Below are 19263 nucleotides of genomic sequence, written 5' to 3'. Positions count from 1 at the left end.
TCAAGAAATAATAACAAATTACTTTTAATTAAGAAAAAATTAAATATTAATAATAAATTTTGTTAATTAATTTAAAACTTTAATAAAACATCTAAAATAACATATGAAAATTAAATATTGTCTCAAAGATATTTTTACTATTGTCTTTACTACTTTTCTAATAATTAATGTTATTAAAAAAATAGGAATTATAACATATTATTTTTAATTAAATTAAAAAAAATAATAAAACATTAAATAAAAAACTAGTTTTCAAAACAAAATATTGTTTGTTTACTATGGTTTTAAGCCATTAAATATTGATAATAAATTTTACTGATTAAAATAAAAAATTTAATAAAACATGTTAAATAAGGTATAAAAATTATTTTCAAAACTAAATACTATTTCAAAATATTTTTATTATTGCCTTCGGCTTTTCTATTAATTAGTGTTGTTAATTATAAAAATTATATACTTTTTTTAATAATCCACTCATTCACAAAAAATTATAACAAATTAAATTTAGTTAAGGGAACAATTAAATATAATAAGTTTTATTGATTAGATTAAATGATTTAATATAACATCTTAAATAATATTCAAAAATTAATATTTTTTAGTAATCCATTCATTCATTAAGGAATTATCTATGATAAATTAATTTTAATTAAAGAAATTATTAAATAGTGATAATAAATTTTATAGATTAGATTAATATATCTAAAATAATATATATAAAAATTGTTTTCAATACTAAATATTGAATCAAAAAATATTTTTTAGTATTGTTTTTTAGAAATTAATATTGTTAATGTATATATATATATATATATATATATATATATATATATATATGACAAAAAAGTGTTTTTTTTTAATTAATTATAAAAATAATTTTCTTGATAACTCATTAATTCAAGGAATTATTGCGAATTACTTTTTAATTAAAGAAACAATTAGATATGAATAATAAATGTAATTGATTAAAATAAAAAGATAGCAACGCGTAAAAATAATAAATAATGATAAAAGATAACACAAAATAATAGGAACTGAGTGCAACAAACGGGAGTAGCGGCGTGTAAATTAAAATGGGCGCGCTCGCATCGGATAATTGCGTCTGTGTCGGATTCCGAGAAACGCGACGCACTTTATTTTTAAACGGGAAAAAGAAAAGAAAATAAAAGGATGCACTCGAAGTGCGCACAATGCACTCTGGTGTGAAATTGCTGTGAAAGATGGCGCCGAGTGTTATTGTTGGTAAAGTAGGGAGTTATTTTTCTATTTTTATTTCTTTTCTGTGATACCGTAAAGTTGGTAGCAACGCGTGTGGACAGTTTGGCATTTTGTGATGTGAGAATTTTAATAAAAGTTTTTATTATGATAAACTAGTTGATTTTTGAAGGAACAGGAAAAGCGATCGCATCAATTAATGTTGAGAAAGTGAAGTCTTCCGTTTGGCAAGGCCGAGAAATGCAGAAAAGGCCCAGAATAGACTGTATGCGTCTCTTCAAATTTGGTTAAGAGATGAAAATAAAAAATGATGGAATGCAAATAAAAACATTAGAACATATGTGATGTGAGAGATAATTTAGTGGAAATATTATGAATGCAACGTGCTGGGAGCTAGATCCGTGTTTTGTTTAGGGGTTTACATTGGGCTAGGACATGGTATTAGTGTTGTAGTGACTAGTGCAGCATGAAAGAAGGTACAGGTAGGGGTATGTGATACAAGTGCGAAATGATCAAAGAGAAGCACGAGAAAGGCTCGGAGACTGTAAAAGAGGAGGCCAGCAGCTCTGATAAAGAGTCTGCTAGTGGAGATGTCCGTGTTAAAAAAGAGGAAGATGCACCCGGTATCAAAAAAGAACCAGATACTGGACCCATCACTAAAAACGGCACCATCATCGGTTCCACAAACACTGGTTCATTGCAAAGTGCCCCAAATAGAGGAAAATCAGATGAGGACTCAGTTAATGTGCCTGCTTCAGATACTGGATCTCTGCCACTTAAGACGGAGGAGTGTGTAGATGGTGATCTGGGTGGTGATTCCTTTCCTCTGGGGCTCAGCGGAAGCGGGGCACCGCCTGAGGGTGTCCAGCCACTTGCCAGCAATGTTATCAGCAAACAACAAAGTTCCATGGAAGTCCACTACATGCAACAACAGAGTCAGATCTTTGTCTTCTCCACAATGCTTGCAAACTCTGGCGCTGATGAGGTCATGCAGGGCCGCTATCCCTCAATCATTGCTTATCACTGTGCACAACCCGGCACTAAAAAATATCTCGAAAAGAACCCCCTCAAGGTAACCCAGTTCAATAGGCAAAGTCCGGCACAGTGGCTAAACAATTTTAACATGATGAAGAACAAAGGATGCACTAGGAGTCCCGGACTCGGCCCCAAATCGGCGCCGTCCCTAGAGAACTTTCTCGGGCCGGAGGGCCTCGACGACATCGGTCTCAGCGATGGTGACCTGGCCTGGGACCAGAAAAACAACCATCCACTCGAAGGACTCGAAGCAGTGAGTAACGGCCCGCCAGTCACCGGTCCCGGTCCTGGTTTCCCTAGCCCACATTCAAATGTTCAACCCACATTACAGGGTGTCAAAGTGCCTGACGAAAATTTAACGCCGCAACAGAGACAACACCGCGAAGAGTCGCTGGCCACCATCAGGAAGATGCAGCAGCTATTCTTCCCTGAGAGCCAGTCCATCGATGGTGCACCCCAAGGTCAACCCCCAACTGGTCCCCCGGACCCCAATGCCATGCCCAACATGCCACCGAATCATCCCAACCAACAACCACCCATGCAGTCCCAGGTAACGCTTTGTCTTCATGTTTTATTGGTTAAATGATATTAATATGTAAGAGGATGATTTGTGCTTTTATTGTTGGTGAATATTATGCAGTTTAATCTATTGCTTGGTTTTATGGGTAACAAAATTGTGACAAAAATAACATTTTTTCTATTAAATTTTTACCAAAAGCAGCACTAGAACTTTTTTATCATTTATTTTTTGTTTTTTAATTATCTTTTCTGTACCAAAAATAATTAAAAATCAGTTTCTGACCCAAAAAATTACATTAACGATAATAATTACGTTTATTTTGGTCGTTAAAAATTAAGAATATTATTTACTGCCTCCAAAACTTTGTTATCATCGCCGAATGATTTGGAAAATTTATTTAGCCGAATAAATTCCACAACTTATCAATGCAGAAAATGATAACCTGATTGTGCACTATTATTAGGTAATTTTTAAGCTTAATTATAACGAACACATAAACATACAAATTCCATTAATAATAACCGAAATCCGCCGTTTATTCCTCGCCGTTCTGCTACAAGGGCGAAGCCGAAAGCCGGCCATTTTCCGCAAAAAAAAGGCCCCACAAAATAATTTATAACGGATTCTAGAAATTTTCTCGTTTCAACGGAAAGAAATGCAGGGTTGGAATTTCTCGAAAGGCCAAGGGAAAGACAGATTACGGCGCATTATTTTCGGTTCAGGTAGTCAACCCTCAATTGTACAACACGTGTTTCCCCCGTGAGCCGAATCGAGGGGGTTTGCGTCGAAAAATCGGAGCCCCCCCGGCACAATAAAAGTTGCTGCATCGCGTTGCAAATACACGCCGATTATGTGCATGATATTTAACAATGGGTTACACGGTTTAACGTAAATATTTACATTAGGTTCGTTATGTTTTAACGTAAATAAACATGAAACTATTTTTAAATTGGGTGAAAATCGGCGAATTAAATGAAATCGTGTATTAGTTTGAATTTTATATGTGTTAACGTTATATGACTAATATTAATATTCGAAATGATTTATTGGATTCGTAGCTTCAGAGACGGGGTTCGACTGAGCCCCAATTCGTATTAAAACACAAATAAATGAAAAACTGGCTTTTGTATACATCTCTTTGTGTGTGTGTGTGTGCGAGGTTCGTCTCGTCTCCCGAGACCGAAATCCAGCCCGATGAGATAAATGCATTAAAAATATTGATTCGCAGGTATCTAGAATTAATTATGCGAACACGGTTTAATAATACAGTACGTGTGGAACGTAACAGCGTACGGGGGACGTCCGAATTTTCGTTGGATTCGATGGAAAAAAATTTAGTAAACTCTCTGTTCTCGGATATGAATAAAATCGCATTCGGTCTCGTGCGTCAGGCACAACTCATTTTCTACATTATTAGTAATTACAATGCTTATCCTTGGATGTGTGTGGCTGTTGTGTTTTGTGGCAAATGTAATTTTTTAGTCATCTGCTTTTACGGGGGCTGGTGTAAACTTTTATCTGTTATCAGTTGATTTGTTTATTTATTTTTTTGTTTAATACATATGGTTTCTTACAGATGTGCTTCTTGAACTAATTATTTAAGTCTTTGTTCATGTTATTATTTATATTTATTTAAGTTTCCCCCACTTGATTTTTATTTTTTTCTTGTGAGTTTTGCCCTGTTTAATTAACATTAATTAATTAATATTGAATAATTTGTGGCTTAGAATTGATCTAATTTAAAAATTATGAAGTTCAAGATTTTCTTAGTACGTTTGAAATAAGGGTTTTTGTTTGATATACAGGGTGTATCACATAGAGTAGTGGTCATTATTATAGCAATAAGAATATATGAATATGAATAAAGTTAAAAAGGGTTTAACATATATTGTTAATGGTATATGAAATTTACAAAAAATCTTATAAAGATTAATTTCATATTTAATCTGTATATTAAAAATTATGTTAAGAAAACTTTTATGCTTAAAAAATTTTATTTTTTCTATAAAAATTCATCAAAAATAACATTTTAGAGATTTATTAATTTTTATTCAGTTTAAGAGACCTGATAAAGAAAGATAATTCTCTAAATTATTTTAGATTTATTAATTTTCTGAATTTAGAACAAATATTAAAACATTATTAGGGACCTAACAGACGAAGAGAATTCTATAATTTATTAAGTTAATTGAACATTATGTCTAATTAAGTTTTCTTCGTACGTTTGAAACAAGGGTTTTTGTATGATATACAGGGTGTTTCACATAGAGTAGACTTTTATTTATTATGAACTGTTAAAACAATATTTATTTACTATTGTTATTTTCGTAGCCTCCACTTGGCCAGTTCCTCTAATTTTTTTAATAATACAGGAAACTTATTTAACCGTAAACTTTTAACCATATCTTTGATATAGTTATGTGGTAAATAATTTTTGAGAATAAGTTTTGAAACACCCTGTATATTATTTTTAAAAAGTACTTGTTTTAAAATTTATTTTGAAGCATGTACCGACTAGTCTCAGGTCTTACAAATCATTTTCAGGCCAATTACATATTATGACGTTAATCAGATAACATTAGATTATAAAATGTTGTAGAAATAATATGTTAATAAGCTTAAAATAAACCACATTTGAAACACTATCAGATTGTTCACCTACACTCTCACAATCAGTATTTTCCAAATTCCTAATGTAAAATTCATTAATTTATTTATGGGCTTGTTGTTTTTTTATTAATGAAAATTTAGTTTAATAATTTTTATTAGTACCAATACTTTGTCTGTTGTTTAATTTTGTTCTTCTTAATTTCTTACAAGTGAACTAATTATAAAAGCCTTTGTTTATGTTATTATTTATTACGTTTTGTCTGCTTAACCAATGATTTTAATTTTTTGTTGAGTTTTGCCCTGCTTTACTTAAATATTAAATAACGTATGGTTTAACATCGATTTTGATGTCTTTAACTAAACATTATTTAATAAATAATAAATTTCAAGGTTCTGATAGTCTGACGGTTTAATATAACATACGGGGTGTTTCATAATATATCAAAAAAAAATTAACTACATATTCTCTTTTAAATATTATATAAATTTTATAAAAAATATTTAAAATTTTGCCCAATTATGTAGTGTTAAAAATTTGTAATTTAGATTAACTGATACACTTTTGTTAGAATTTTTCAAGGAATCGACTTATTTTGTTGTATACTTACATAACTTATGTAAAGAAAAGTTGTGAAACACTCTGTATATTAAATTTAAAAAATATTTCCTTGCTTTAAATATTTTTTTCGATTCCTATAGACCGTTACCAGCCAAACTATACGTTATAAAAGTTAAATAAAATATTAGAAGAATAAACAAGAAAATAAGGGTTTAATAAGGGAGATGTGTGTAATTAAAAAAAATCTAATATAGATTATTTTTATATTCATATTGGAAATTAAAAATTATGTTAAAAAACAGGTTTTTCTTTATTTTCTAAATTCATAAATGTAAAATTTGTTAAGTTATTTATGGATTTGTTGTTTTTATTATTAAAATTCAGTATATTCATTTTTATTACTGCCAGAACTTTATCTGTTATCAGTTATTTTGTTTTTGTTTAATTCATGTAATTTCTTGCAGCTGTGCTTCTTGATCTAATTATAAAGGTCTTTGTTTATGTTATTATTTTAATTTATTAAGTTTTGTCTGCTGGACGAATGGATTTTACTGTCTTTTTCGTATAATTTTACCCTGCTTTGTTTATTATTGGAGAACTTATACTTTAGATTGATCTTTAATTAAATATTCGTTAATAAATAATAAATTTCAATGTTTTGAAAAGGGTATTAGTATAATATACAGGGTGTTTTGTAACATATAAAAAAAATGAGCCATATATGCTCCGTTAAATGACAAATTGATTTCGTTCATGTCCAATTTAGGGCATTTAAAAAATTTTAATTTAAACATTTTTGTCTAATTCTGTGTTGAAATGTGATTTTTTTCATGAAATTGACTTATTATTTGTATGTGATTGTTTATGTGATAAAGATTTATCTAATGAGTTATGAAACACCTGTATATTAAGTTTAAAGAATATTGCCTTGCTTTATAAATCATTACTAGGCAAACTACATATTACGAGGTTAATCAAAAAAAAAACATCAGATTATCAAATATTATATGAATTACATATGAATAAAGTTAAATATATATATAATATATATATTGTTAATGGTATATGAAATTTAAAAAAAATATAAAGTATAATTTCATATTTATTATATTAAAAATTATATTAGGAAATCTTTTATGCTTAAAAAATTTAAATATTCACCTAAAATAACATTTCAGTCATTTTGTAAATCGATAAATGTAAAATCTATAATTTCGTTTATGAGATTTATTAATTATATTATATTATTTAGGAGGTCTGATAAAGAAAGATGGATTATTAGGTATTTTCATATATTTTGTAAAATATTCATCAAAAGCAGACTTTTCTAAATATATAAATATAAAATTTGTCGTCATATTTACGGTTTTTGTTTTTCATTAATTAAAATTCAGTTTTAATTAGTCTTTATACACAAAGTATATTATTATATTATATATTTTAATTATTATAAATATGAAAAAGGATTCATTATGTTTATCCTGAATATTATAAATTAAAAACACTATTTACTGCCTCCAAAACTTTATCATCATTCATTATTTGCTGAATGATAATGGAAAATTTATATTACTAAATAACTTCGACAGCTTATCAACGGTTTAAAACATACATACATTGTTAGAGGTTTATGAAATTAATAAAAAATCAAATCAAATTAATTTGAATATTCTGCCAGTTTTTGACTAATTCAATTTTAGTTAAAAAAATCGTTAATACTTTAGATGTTGACATCCTGATATTGTGAAAAATAAATTAAATTATATGTTTTTTAAACTTGAACTTGACGTTGAACATTTTATTATCTGTGATGATTTAACGTTTTAATTGATTAGCCCCATAATATTTAGTTTGGCCTGATGGTAATAAAAAGAAATAATAAAAAACGTGAGGAATATTCTAAAAAATCATGAGCTCCTGACCTCATTAACAACCAACAAATCACCAAATCAAACGAACCCACCAGTCCAATGTCAGCCTTTTTAATAAAAACTGTTTGTCCCCATAAGCAGGTAGAGTGGCAGAAGATGCAGTCGCAGTACTACGACGACAAGAAGAAACCCCCGTGCGGCGGCCAGGTCCCCATAGGACCCGTGAGCGGCGGCGGAACGGGGGGCGGCGGCGGCGGTGGCGCAGGCGGCGGCCCCAACATGCCGGTACCGCCGGCCGGTGCGCCGGGCGGCACAGCCAACGCCGTGCCCACGGCGCCTCGCGGCGTCCCCGGCGCGACGGGTCCGCGTCTGCAGGGTCCGCCGCCCCCGTACCACCAGACGCCCCGCTCGGCCAGCGTGCCCATTGCGTTGCAGAGCAGTCCCAGTCCGGCGTCGCCCAACAATCCCACCTCGAACCTGTCGCTGCCCTCGCCCAGGGCCTCGTCGGCTCTGAACTCGCCCGCGGACCCGAACCGACAGTTCGGACTGACGAGGCACATGAGCACCGGCCAGAGTCCCACGTCGCAGGACTCGCCCTCGGCACCGAGACTTAACCACAGCAATCCGGGCACGCCGCTGTCCTCGCACATGAGCCCGAGCGTGACCAGCACCAGCACCGAGCCCACGTCGACCCACCAATCGTCAGGTAACCATCTGATGCTTCCAGTGGCTTCTGTGATGCGTCCATCATCATTGTCACGACACTGTTATCTAGCTCCAAGTCTCATTACAAAGAAACTCTAACGTACTTATTAAATTACAAGACACCAGCACGTAAACAATTTGATTTGAAGAAACGGAGACAATTAAAATAACAATTAAGAGTTATCTTAATTAATCTATTAACATTGATATCGTCTTCACAATTGAATTTTTTTTTTGTAGTGGACGGCATGTTTGGTAGAACGTTGCAATCGATGGCGCAGCAGAAGCAGCAGATGAGCACGTCGACGACGACGTGCTCGACGACGCCCTCGACCGGATCGCAGATCAAGGAGCCGAATCTGATGCCGGTGCCGTCGCCGCAACAGATCCAGTACCTCAACACGTTCGAGGGACAGGAACTGATCATACAGAAACAGCCCAACACGAGCCTGAAAGAAGGAAACATCATATCACCACCGTGAGTTTTTCAATTTTATCGGGAGGGTTTGGCGTAATGAATATTTTATTGTAGGTCCAGGAATACGTGAGTTGTAACTTAATTATATGGGCTTTATTGAATTATTAATATGGTTTAGAGCTTTCGAATCTCTTAAAATGCTAATTATTTTGTAATGTGCACGGGGGATATTGTCAGGAAGTTGCTAACGAAAGAAAATTCATTAACTATTAAATTGTTTTGCTCTGATGTAATAAAATAGTTTCCAAACTAATTATGCTACACGGTTTCTATCAAAATGTTGGTTAATATATTATAACCTTGTTGCACTAAGCTTAATTTGATACTATTGAATATTAATTGTAACTAAATACGCTTATAAATAATTAAGCACAATATACGGGGTGTCCTAAACATTATAAAGTAACCTTCTTGCAAAAAGCTTGATGAAAAAAGTAAGTTCTAATCATTATTTTGTTATAGATTAAAGGGGAAGTCGTATGTCGTTCTTTACGTGCCACAAAAACGTCGTAACTTGTCTTTTAGGGATATCTTTATTATACAGTGAGGTCGTAAAAGATTCCTTCTAATAACTTTTGAACGAAGTATCGACCTCTAAAGAAAACCACATAAAATGTTGTCAACCTAATTAACTTTTATCTTTTGAAAATGTGGTCTTATTTCAATATTAAATACAGATAAAAACAGTTCATAAAGGATTTATTCAACTATTCAGTGTTTGTTACTAATAATTTGAATATTCCTTCAATAAAAAATTGTTTTAGTATCTAATTTACTTCACAAATGTTGGTGTACTTCAGTAGGTGAGACTTTTTACGTCCTCACTGTACAGAAGGCTCCAAATTGGTTATCTTTGGCTGCTGCAAGTATTTACAGATAAAGAAAAGTTGACTTAAGTGTTTAAAGCTCAAATTTTTTAAAACGTTGCTTGTCTTAAACTGAATTGGTATTAATTTACGAAGATTGATTCCTGACAAAATTAGTAACTTTTTTAATTAAATATTTTTTAAATTAATTAACGTAATATAAGATATTTATATGAAAAATGTCCATACATATGTAACTTTTATTTAACATGGTAACCATAATTGAAATTCTCAGAAAAAAGTCAAAGTTTCTCAAAATATGTAGTTTGTGATACATTAAATTATCTCTAATTAAGGTTTAACGATATTTCTGGTAAATTTCGAGATATTTAATATTGTTGTCTACTGACACATAGAGGGCGTAACTTGTAATTTATTTTATTAAGGTTTTAAAATATAAAATATAAATTAATTAATAATTTGTTTGAAAAATGTGACATAATTAGTAATTTTCAAACAAATTATCAATGGATTCATCCATGAGAAATACTATATTTCATATGTTTTCATAGACTATAATATTAAGTATCTCGAAATTAGTTAGAAATATTGTTATATCTGAATTAAAAGTAATTTAATGTATCATTAATTATATATTTTTTAAAAGACAGACAGGTAAGATTTTTTTGTAAAGTCTTAAGTTTCAATTCAAAATAAATAAGTATTAAAGTAATTAGATTAACGGTAAATTTTGAGATATTCAATATTTTAATCTACTGACACATGGGGGCGTAACTAATAATATATTTTTTCTTATATTTTTAACATTAACATAAAAATTGTGACATTACTAATATTCAAACAATTTATCGATAGTTCAGACACGTTAATGATATTTTTTATATATCATATTTCGTAGCGTTTAACAGTCACGTATGAAAAATATTCTTATCTTGAAATTTATCAGAACCTTAAATAGAAATAATCAGTTAATATGTCACAAATTATATTTTTTTGAAAAGCATTAAAATTATTCAATTTAATATTTTACAATTGTATATTATTACATTTTTATTTAATTAGATTTTTAATAATAATAATATTAATCTTTTTAGTAATACTTATTTAATTGGTTATTGCTTCTCAGAAAATTATTAATTCTCTCACATATTATTAAAAACACTAATTAATAAAAATAATATAACAATAATAAAATGAATAAATTGAATATTAATTCTAAGTATTAAAATATCTATGAAAATAGAAACTACTTCCACTTTAAGGTACTTTAAGTGAGATTCTAGACGTCTTCTTTGATCTATATTAAATTAATTGTTAATAAAGTTTTTTGAGTAAAAATCAATGTTTTCACAAAAAAATATTAAAAAAATTTAATTCAAATAGGAATTGTCTAATAAATTATAATAAAATTTTAATATCTCGATTAATATTTATTAATACTAGTGTTTTGAACTAGTTATGGTATACCCTGTAAATCCATAAAAATCTCAAATTTTTAACTTTCACAAACAAAACAAATAATGCTATTATTAATATTTTATTACAGTAACTTTGTTATATATATCAAAATCTGCAACAGTATTGTATTTTCTCAGTTATCAATTGAATTATGTAAACTCAGCAACGCATATTGTAAAAAAAATATTGACCTTAAAGGTCAATAAGTTGATTATCAAAAGTTTGTAGTAACAACATTTCGTAACAAAGCGGGGCTATTTTTAAACTTCCAGAAGAACTTGCACTCGACGATTCTGAATTCGGAATTTCCGTTTCCGTCTCCCTTTATCTAACCGTCGTATACTTTCAGGGTGCTAGCAACAACGATGGACAGCGGTTTCCCCGGCTCGACGCCGGATCTCTCACACAACCGGGTGTCAGGTCCTAACACGCCTACGTCAATAGATGTGCCCAGGTTCCCGCCGACGCCCGGTGTGCCGCCGGAGGGGTGCAGATTCTCCAATCCCAGCCCCCACACTCCCACTACAGGTAATTGTTGTTGAGTTATTAAGACCGGCACATAGTTTGGCAACTATGACAAACTGCGGTAAATAATTTGGATTAGCGGAACTAATAATAAAGACGTTGTTGTTGTTGGTTAGGTGACAAGCCGCGTATGAGCGGACCAGGACAGACGAGCACCCCCGGCCTCAGTCCGCAGACGGTGCCTGGGCCGAACTCCGACCCGCTCAAGAATGATCTCTTCCCGACGCCGAGCCCGCACATGATGGACGTGCAACGGTTTCCAGGTCCGAACGCCTCGCCAGGTGCTAAAATAGGAGGGGCCGGATTTGTGAACGTATCGCCGCAAGGCAAGCCCAGCCCGATGGATCTCCCGAACTACGGTTGTGCCCGGGGCGACAACGTGCCCTTGAATCCTAACTGCACCAGCACCATGTCCGGGAATCCTAAGGTCTCTCAGTTCGATCCTATATCGTCGTTGACGCAGATGAGCCAGCAGCTGACGAACAGCGTGGCCAGCTCGCTGAACGGCCAGGGCAACCAGGGCCCCGCCATGATGAACTTCGGCTCGCCGTCGATGCACATGATGGACATGGGCGGCTGCCACGGCATGGGCGACATGGACCAGGGACCGGGCAACATGGGCGGCATGCCGATGCAGGGCCCGCCGCACGGTTTCCACCCGAACTCGCCGATGGGGCCGATGTGCTCACTCTCGCCAAAACTGCCAGGTGCCTTTCCCAATCATATGCCTATGCCCAGGATGATGGGTCGACCGCCCGGTCCGAATCCGTACAACGGGGCGAACGTGCAGGTGAAGCCGAACGCCCCGAACACCATCCAGTACTTGCCAGCGAAGCCCCAAGTGGGACAGGCGCCGGGTCCGCGGGGCCCGCCCAGTCTCGACTTCTTGACGCGCCTCGCCACCCCGATGAACATGATGGACAACAAAATGCCCAACCAGAACATGCAGTACTTCCCGAACTGCGGTCCGAACAACGGCCCGATGCAAGGCGGCCCAATGCCGCCGCACATGGGCCACATGGACGGTCCGATGCCGCAGGACGGGCCGATGGGCGGCATGGGCATGGGCCCGATGGGCGGACACATGGGCAACGGCGCCGGTCCCATGATGGGCGGCAACATGGGCATGCCGGGCGGCATGATGCCGATGATGCGGGGCCCTATGCGGCCACCGATGATGCGACTGTCACAGATGGGCTACAACGGACCCGGACCGGCCGGCGGGCCGGAACAGATGTTCAATCCGGGCCCGCCCATGGGCAACCCGAACGCACAGATGTTCGTCAGCGGGCCGAAAGGCAGCCCGATGGGCATGGGCGCGCCCGACGCCAGCCAACCCCTGCCGCCGTCTATGGGACAGAACAATAGCTTTAAGAACTCGCCGTTCGTCGGACCCACAACAGCCGACCCGAACTACGCCCAACAGTTCCATAACTTCCAGCAGCAACTGTATGCAACAAGTACTCGCAGTCAGATGGGAGGCCAAGCGATGGGTCCTGGTCCCGGACCGGGGCCGCCACACATGCAACAGCCTCCCTACTTCAATCCCAAATAGCAAATGTGGTGCTGAGTGCGTGAATCAGAGTATTTTCTTTTATTTTTGATATTACTACTAATGAGTAATCTGGCAATAATAAGAATGTAAGAATGATTTTGTATATTACAAGTTTATTGTAACGCATCGAATTCAAGTGCAGTTAAAGGTAAGGATGCAGTCGCAGCACAGGCTGTTGCTATCTAACTCTATATATGTATGTACAAAGATGCCTGAAAGCAACTGTCCTTTATGGCCGGCCCCGTATAGGCACACAACGCTGCCTAATACTTTCGCTATTCTGGAATTTGTATATTTGCCATACACTAGAAAGACATTTAGTATAAAATAAGTGTTGGACTACATGCTTGGTCCTTTTTATGACGGAGGTTTCACTATTTTGCTCATTAATTTGTTTCTATCCATCTGTTATTCGTTTTATTGTACATTTTATGAGTAAACATGAATGAAATGATAACAATAAAATTCTATATTATATATTCTGTTATTTTATTTTTCACCAAACCATTCCATATTACATAATATATTAACTTAAAATATTAATATAAACAAATACACATTGATGTGCACTTATTTTCAAACTTTGGATGATGCACAACTTACAGGAAACTACACCATCTACATACTTGTAATTCCTGCTACCAAATGTTAGATGTCGCTTTTTTATATTAAATAAATTTCTACTTAAATATTTTTGGTTAGTCTTTGTTAGATGGCTCTTCTTTTAAAAAAGTACCAAAACATATTTGAAAACTATTTTTTTTGCTCAACATTAAAGCACTTTTACGTATGTTTTTTTAGTTTCAGTATCAACTTGACTAATTTTAAAAACCTAAAATAGGATGTAAATAATTAAAATTTCATTTTTTGAGATATAACTTAAAGAGGGACAAAAAATTTACATTATAAAGAATTTTGTGTTGATATTAAAACATTGACACTTGAATTTTTGAACTATGAATATCAGTGTGTAAACAATTAAAATTTAATTTTCATAGATATATCACAAAAATGGATAAAAGAACTTAGAATGCATCAATTTACGTTAATATTAAGTTTTGTCACTTACATTTTTTTTTGTTAGCAGTTTCAATCCCATAATTTACTAATTTTTTAATGTATAACAGGATGTAAATAACTAAAATTTAATTTTTGTTTCATATATCTTAAAAGTAGACAAAAAGTATTCGATTACAAAAACTTTATATTAACATTAAAGTGTTTTTGGAGTTTCAATTTCATTTGTACCAATTTTAATAATATAAAACAGGGTGTAAACAATTCAAATTTATCTTTTCTCAGATATATCTTAAAAGTGGACAAAAAATTTAGAATGTAAATATAAATTTCCGTTGATATTAAAGCATTGTCACTTACTTTTTTGTTTGTAAGTAGTTTCAATCCCCGACTAATAAAATTTAATTTTTCTTTTCTATATCTTAAAAGTGGACAAAAATTATTTGATTGTAAAAATTTTACGTTGATATTAAAGGATGTTTTTGAACTTTTACTAATTTTAGTGTTATAAATCAAGGTGTAAACAATTTAAATTAATTTTTTCTTAAAAATGGACAGAAAACTTGGAGTGTAAAAATTGTGTTCATATTAAAACATTGTCATTCATGTTTTTGAAGTTTTAATGCCATTTTTACCAATGTTGATAACACAAGTGTAAAGAAGTAGATAAAAAATATTTGATTGCAAAAATTTTAAAAATTTAAATTTTACTCGGATATATATTAAAACTGGACAAAAAATTTAGAATGTCGAAATTTGTGTTAATATTAAAGCATTGTTACTTATATTTTTGTTTGTTAATAGTTACAATACCATTTTTGCTAATTTTAATAATGTAAAAAATAAGATATAATCAACTAAAATTTCATTCTTCTTTCATATATCTTAAAAGTGGGCAAAAAATATTCGTTTGTAAAAATTTTGTGTTGATATTAGAGGATATTTTTAAGTTTTAACACAATTCTTAATAATTTTAGTGGTAAGGTATAAACAATTAAAATTAAATTTTTCTTAAAAGTGGAGTGTAAAAATTCTGTGTTGATATTAAAGCATTGTCACTTTTACCAACGTAAAACAAAGTGTAAATGACTAAAATTTAGTTTTTCTTACACATATTTTAAAAGTGGACAAAAATATTCGATTGCAAAAATTTTATGTTGAAAATAAAGTTTGAACAACATTTTTACTAATTTTATTAATATACAACAATTAAAAATTATTTTTTTAGACATATGTTAAGGGTGGACAAATATCATAGATTTAAAATTTTGACTTTATATTAAAGCAAGTTTTTGGAGTTTCAATCCCATTTATGTTAATTTTAATAATGTAAAATAGGGTGTAAACTGTTAAAGTTTCAGTTTTCTTAGTCATATCTTACAATCTCACTTTTTGAAAGTTTTTATTCTATTTTTATAAAACTTAATAATGTAACACATGGTGTAAAAGACTAAAAATTATGTTAAAACTGTACAAAAAACTTGGGTTGTAAAAGCTTTATCCTAAAGCTTAATGGCCTAAAGTCACTTATTGTTAATATCGAAACAAAATGAAAGCAGGGCAATCTAGTGAGATAAATCGGCGTCCGAATAAAAGACGCCGAAACAACAAACATGTTGTAACCGAAAATAATATATTGTTATCACGTTGACGATTTAATTAAGTTTTCAACGAAGTGATGGCAGTAGGTAGGTGGTCGTAGTAGCGCGCATTTATTCCCTGGGGATGCAAATGCGCGCGCTGTACTGATCAAAGAGACGGGACTGACTACACGCCAGACAGGAATGAAACTGTAGAACTCCAGTTATACAGTTATAGCGGTCGTCTCTTCAACCATGCACATGACAGCATTTTTCGTCGGTTTGTTTTGAGTCGATGCGATCGAGCCTCTCCAGGCCTACACCACGCATGCGACGGCCGTGTGTTAAAAATTAACTTGGCCCCCTTTTCAACAAATATTCGCGTTAATTTGACGGAGAGGTTATAAACAATGGGTTTCGCACGTAAACGTAAACTGTACATTTTAACAACATTCATCCCCGCGGTTTCATAAAATATAATGACAGTGGTGTTGGAATTGTTGTTTGTTTATTCTACTAGGATAGTATTTAGTAAAAACTGATGTGTTGCCCTGTGACAACTTTGGAAATAACTACAAAATTTGCCCGACATGTCAAGAAGAAAACAATCTAATCCAGCCAAATTAGGTAAGACCTGTATTTTTCAAACCCGTACCAAAACCACGTGGTTCTTTTATCTGTGTGTGTGTCGTTCCTGGCAAAGCAATGTGTACCTAAAATAATTGTCATACATTTCTCAAAGTTACTAATAATTAACAGGATTTAATGTAGGAATTAATTTTATAATAATAAATAAATAATTGATGACTTTACTAGTACACTTTCGTAATTGATACATAGTATGTTCGTAAAAGTTGGGAACTGTGTATTATAAAGATTAGATCATTTATGGTATAATAATTAAAAAATATAATATTCATAATGGTAACTTAAATAAATGGTGGATGCGCCAGTTTATTCAAATTATATTGACAATTATTATTTAGGTGCTGAATGAAGTGATTTACGTTTTTAATCTTTAACTTACATTTCTTTGGGGTATTTTTTATACAACAAAATATTTTATTGCCACGTTCTCTACTAGAAATAAATTCTATGTTTTTGGAACTGAAGAAAAGACCAATTTTAGTTTTGGTCCTCTCTTCAGAATTAAACCATTGATTACGTAAATCCATATTTTGATGTGCAGAGTATAGTTAATCTTTTCCTTTGACCCACACTACAAAATCTAACAGATTCAAGTCTGGTGACCTTGGAAGCCAATTTTAAGGAGCGTCATTTCCACGTTCGACCCATTAATTTTGAATATTTTCGGGGAGACACTGACGATATTACCGACTAAAATGGGGAGGAGTACCGACATGAATATTCCAAAGATCACGTCTTCCGTCCAGTGGGATATTTTCCAAGAACTCGAAAAGTCTTGTCTCTAGATTTCTCCAGACGTATAACCAGGAAGAAAAGTTTACTTCCTAATGTTATTTTAAATGATTGTTGGTGATTAAAAAAAATTGTAATCTTAAGGGTTGATCTCCTTCTAAAAGGTATGGGGTCTGTCGATAATGATAAGGATGCAACTGTAGTTCTTTTACAGGTCTCCAAACTACCGAATGCCATATATTAGTTTGTTATGACAAACGTCTTATACTAATAATTGGATTTACGTCAACTGAATGCAAGATGTTCTCCTCATTTGCAACTCTCCTAACTGTTCCTTGCCTTCCCCTTTCTGTAATTTAAGTTCTTAATGGATCTGTTTCTCGTAAACGTCGTGGAAAGAAACGTTTTGTAATTAGATAATTTTTTTCTCGGACACTTTTTTGCTTCTTACAGCAGCACGTGCTCTTTCATGAGATTTGCTCAAAGCTATTAAATAATACATCAACACATTCAGAATTTGTGTATATTATTTCAGTGGTGTCTACTTATTACAAATACAAACATCAAATACATAAATACACTTTGATGTCGTACACACAGATACACTTTGATGTTATTTCATCATATTAAAGTTAGTTTGATTTTACATTGTATGGAAATCACTGATATAGTCAAAATTAAACAAAAGTACCTTTTTTCTGAATAATATAAAAAGCATAAAAGTTTTAAAAAATATTGGATGGCGTAGAAAGTAGAATAAAAAGAGTAGGAAAAAGTTAATTACTAATTTTAGGTACAATAGAGGCCATAATTATAGCGACTTATTACAGTATATTAAAAATATTAGCTGTGCTACTTGAATTGGATAATGTTTATAGCATTTTCTGTTATTGTTGTGTTTACTATGTAACTAGTCTAATTTTATTCATTGCTTAATTTCTTCTTTAGTACAGGTTTCAGGATGACCTCAATGCTAGTCATCTTCAATACATTCAATGTCACTTTGGAACTGGTGGAACCAAAATTGTGCAACATCATCACTTAAGACAATGACAAAAATATATAACTGGCAGGTGGAGCAATATCTGAACTATTTGGTGGATGAACAATACCTTCCCATTTCACATCTTAAAGCCTCCTTCGAGTCTGTAACTTGGCACGTGCTCTTACGTTGTCATCAAGAAACAGAACGCCTTTTCTATCGACTAAAAAAGCTTGTCTTTGAGCAAGTTTTTAAAGAACTTGATCAACTTGCCAACAATAGAGAGTTGTATTGATTGTTTGGCCATCAAATTCTTTCTTGGGTTAAGAGTTTTAAGTACTGTTCCACCAGGCTTACCAGCAATCTTTCTAGACAGTCAGGAATTGTTATAATCAGCACATTTTTCGTCACTTGTAACAATTACATCAATGAAAGGCGTGTGTTGCGTGTAAGGAGAGAATTGGCAATTGTCAAACGCCTAATTTTGTTATCCTCACTTAACTTACGTGGAATCCATTTTCTACCTTATTGATGAAATTCATCGGCATTAAGCTTCTTTCCAATGGTTGATTCATCGCAGTTTAAAGACTGACCTATTTCCAAAAGTGTTATATGAGGATTTTGCATGAGATTTTGCTTAATTTTATCTTTGGTACAGTTTACAGGACGATCTTGATATTATTCATCTTCAGTGAACCTTTACATTGAACACAATATGTACAGTAGTGGTCACAATTATAGCAACTTATTAAAATATATTAAAAACATGAGCTTTACTACTTAAATTAGAAGAATTTGGAAATGTGGAAGTCCAATTTTGACTTGCTTAGGATCACATTCACTGGACCACAGAACAGTGGAGACGAGTGGTTTTTAGTGACGAGTCTAAATTTATAAAAATGATGGTTCTGCTTATGTTAAACATCCTACAGGAACAAAACTGCAC

General features: G+C 33.1%; 1 protein-coding gene across 3 annotated transcripts; it reads left to right on the top strand.

Moving 5' to 3' along the window:
- The first annotated feature begins 1232 nt into the window (after positions 1–1232).
- On the top strand, positions 1233–13835 carry LOC109608332 (protein BCL9 homolog). Of its 3 annotated transcripts, none has more exons than XM_049961676.1 (6): positions 1233–1335; positions 1388–2800; positions 7949–8516; positions 8756–8993; positions 11628–11806; positions 11920–13835. In XM_049961676.1, the coding sequence occupies exons 2-6, from the start codon at positions 1724–1726 to the stop codon at positions 13356–13358; spliced, it is 3501 nt and encodes a 1166-aa protein (XP_049817633.1). In that variant the 5' UTR covers positions 1233–1335; positions 1388–1723; the 3' UTR covers positions 13359–13835. The 3 variants fall into 3 exon arrangements, with proteins under 3 accessions (XP_049817633.1, XP_049817636.1, XP_049817635.1); XM_049961679.1 differs by having other exon boundaries at positions 1302–2503; positions 2582–2800; XM_049961678.1 differs by having other exon boundaries at positions 1302–2800; positions 7952–8516.
- The last annotated feature ends 5428 nt before the right edge of the window (positions 13836–19263 follow it).

The sequence above is a fragment of the Aethina tumida genome, chromosome 1, assembly GCF_024364675.1.
Source record: "Aethina tumida isolate Nest 87 chromosome 1, icAetTumi1.1, whole genome shotgun sequence".
Lineage (NCBI taxonomy): Eukaryota > Metazoa > Arthropoda > Insecta > Coleoptera > Nitidulidae > Aethina > Aethina tumida.
This window is presented reverse-complemented; position numbering and strand designations above follow the sequence as displayed.

Coding starts and splice junctions, on each gene's coding strand:
- LOC109608332 (XM_049961676.1), top strand. CDS start 1,724: ATGATCAAAGAGAAGCACGAGAAAGGCTCGGAGACTGTAAAAGAGGAG. Junction 2,801..7,948: donor AACCACCCATGCAGTCCCAG/GTAACGCTTTGT, acceptor TGTCCCCATAAG/CAGGTAGAGTGGCAGAAGAT. Junction 8,517..8,755: donor GTCGACCCACCAATCGTCAG/GTAACCATCTGA, acceptor TTTTTTTTGTAG/TGGACGGCATGTTTGGTAGA.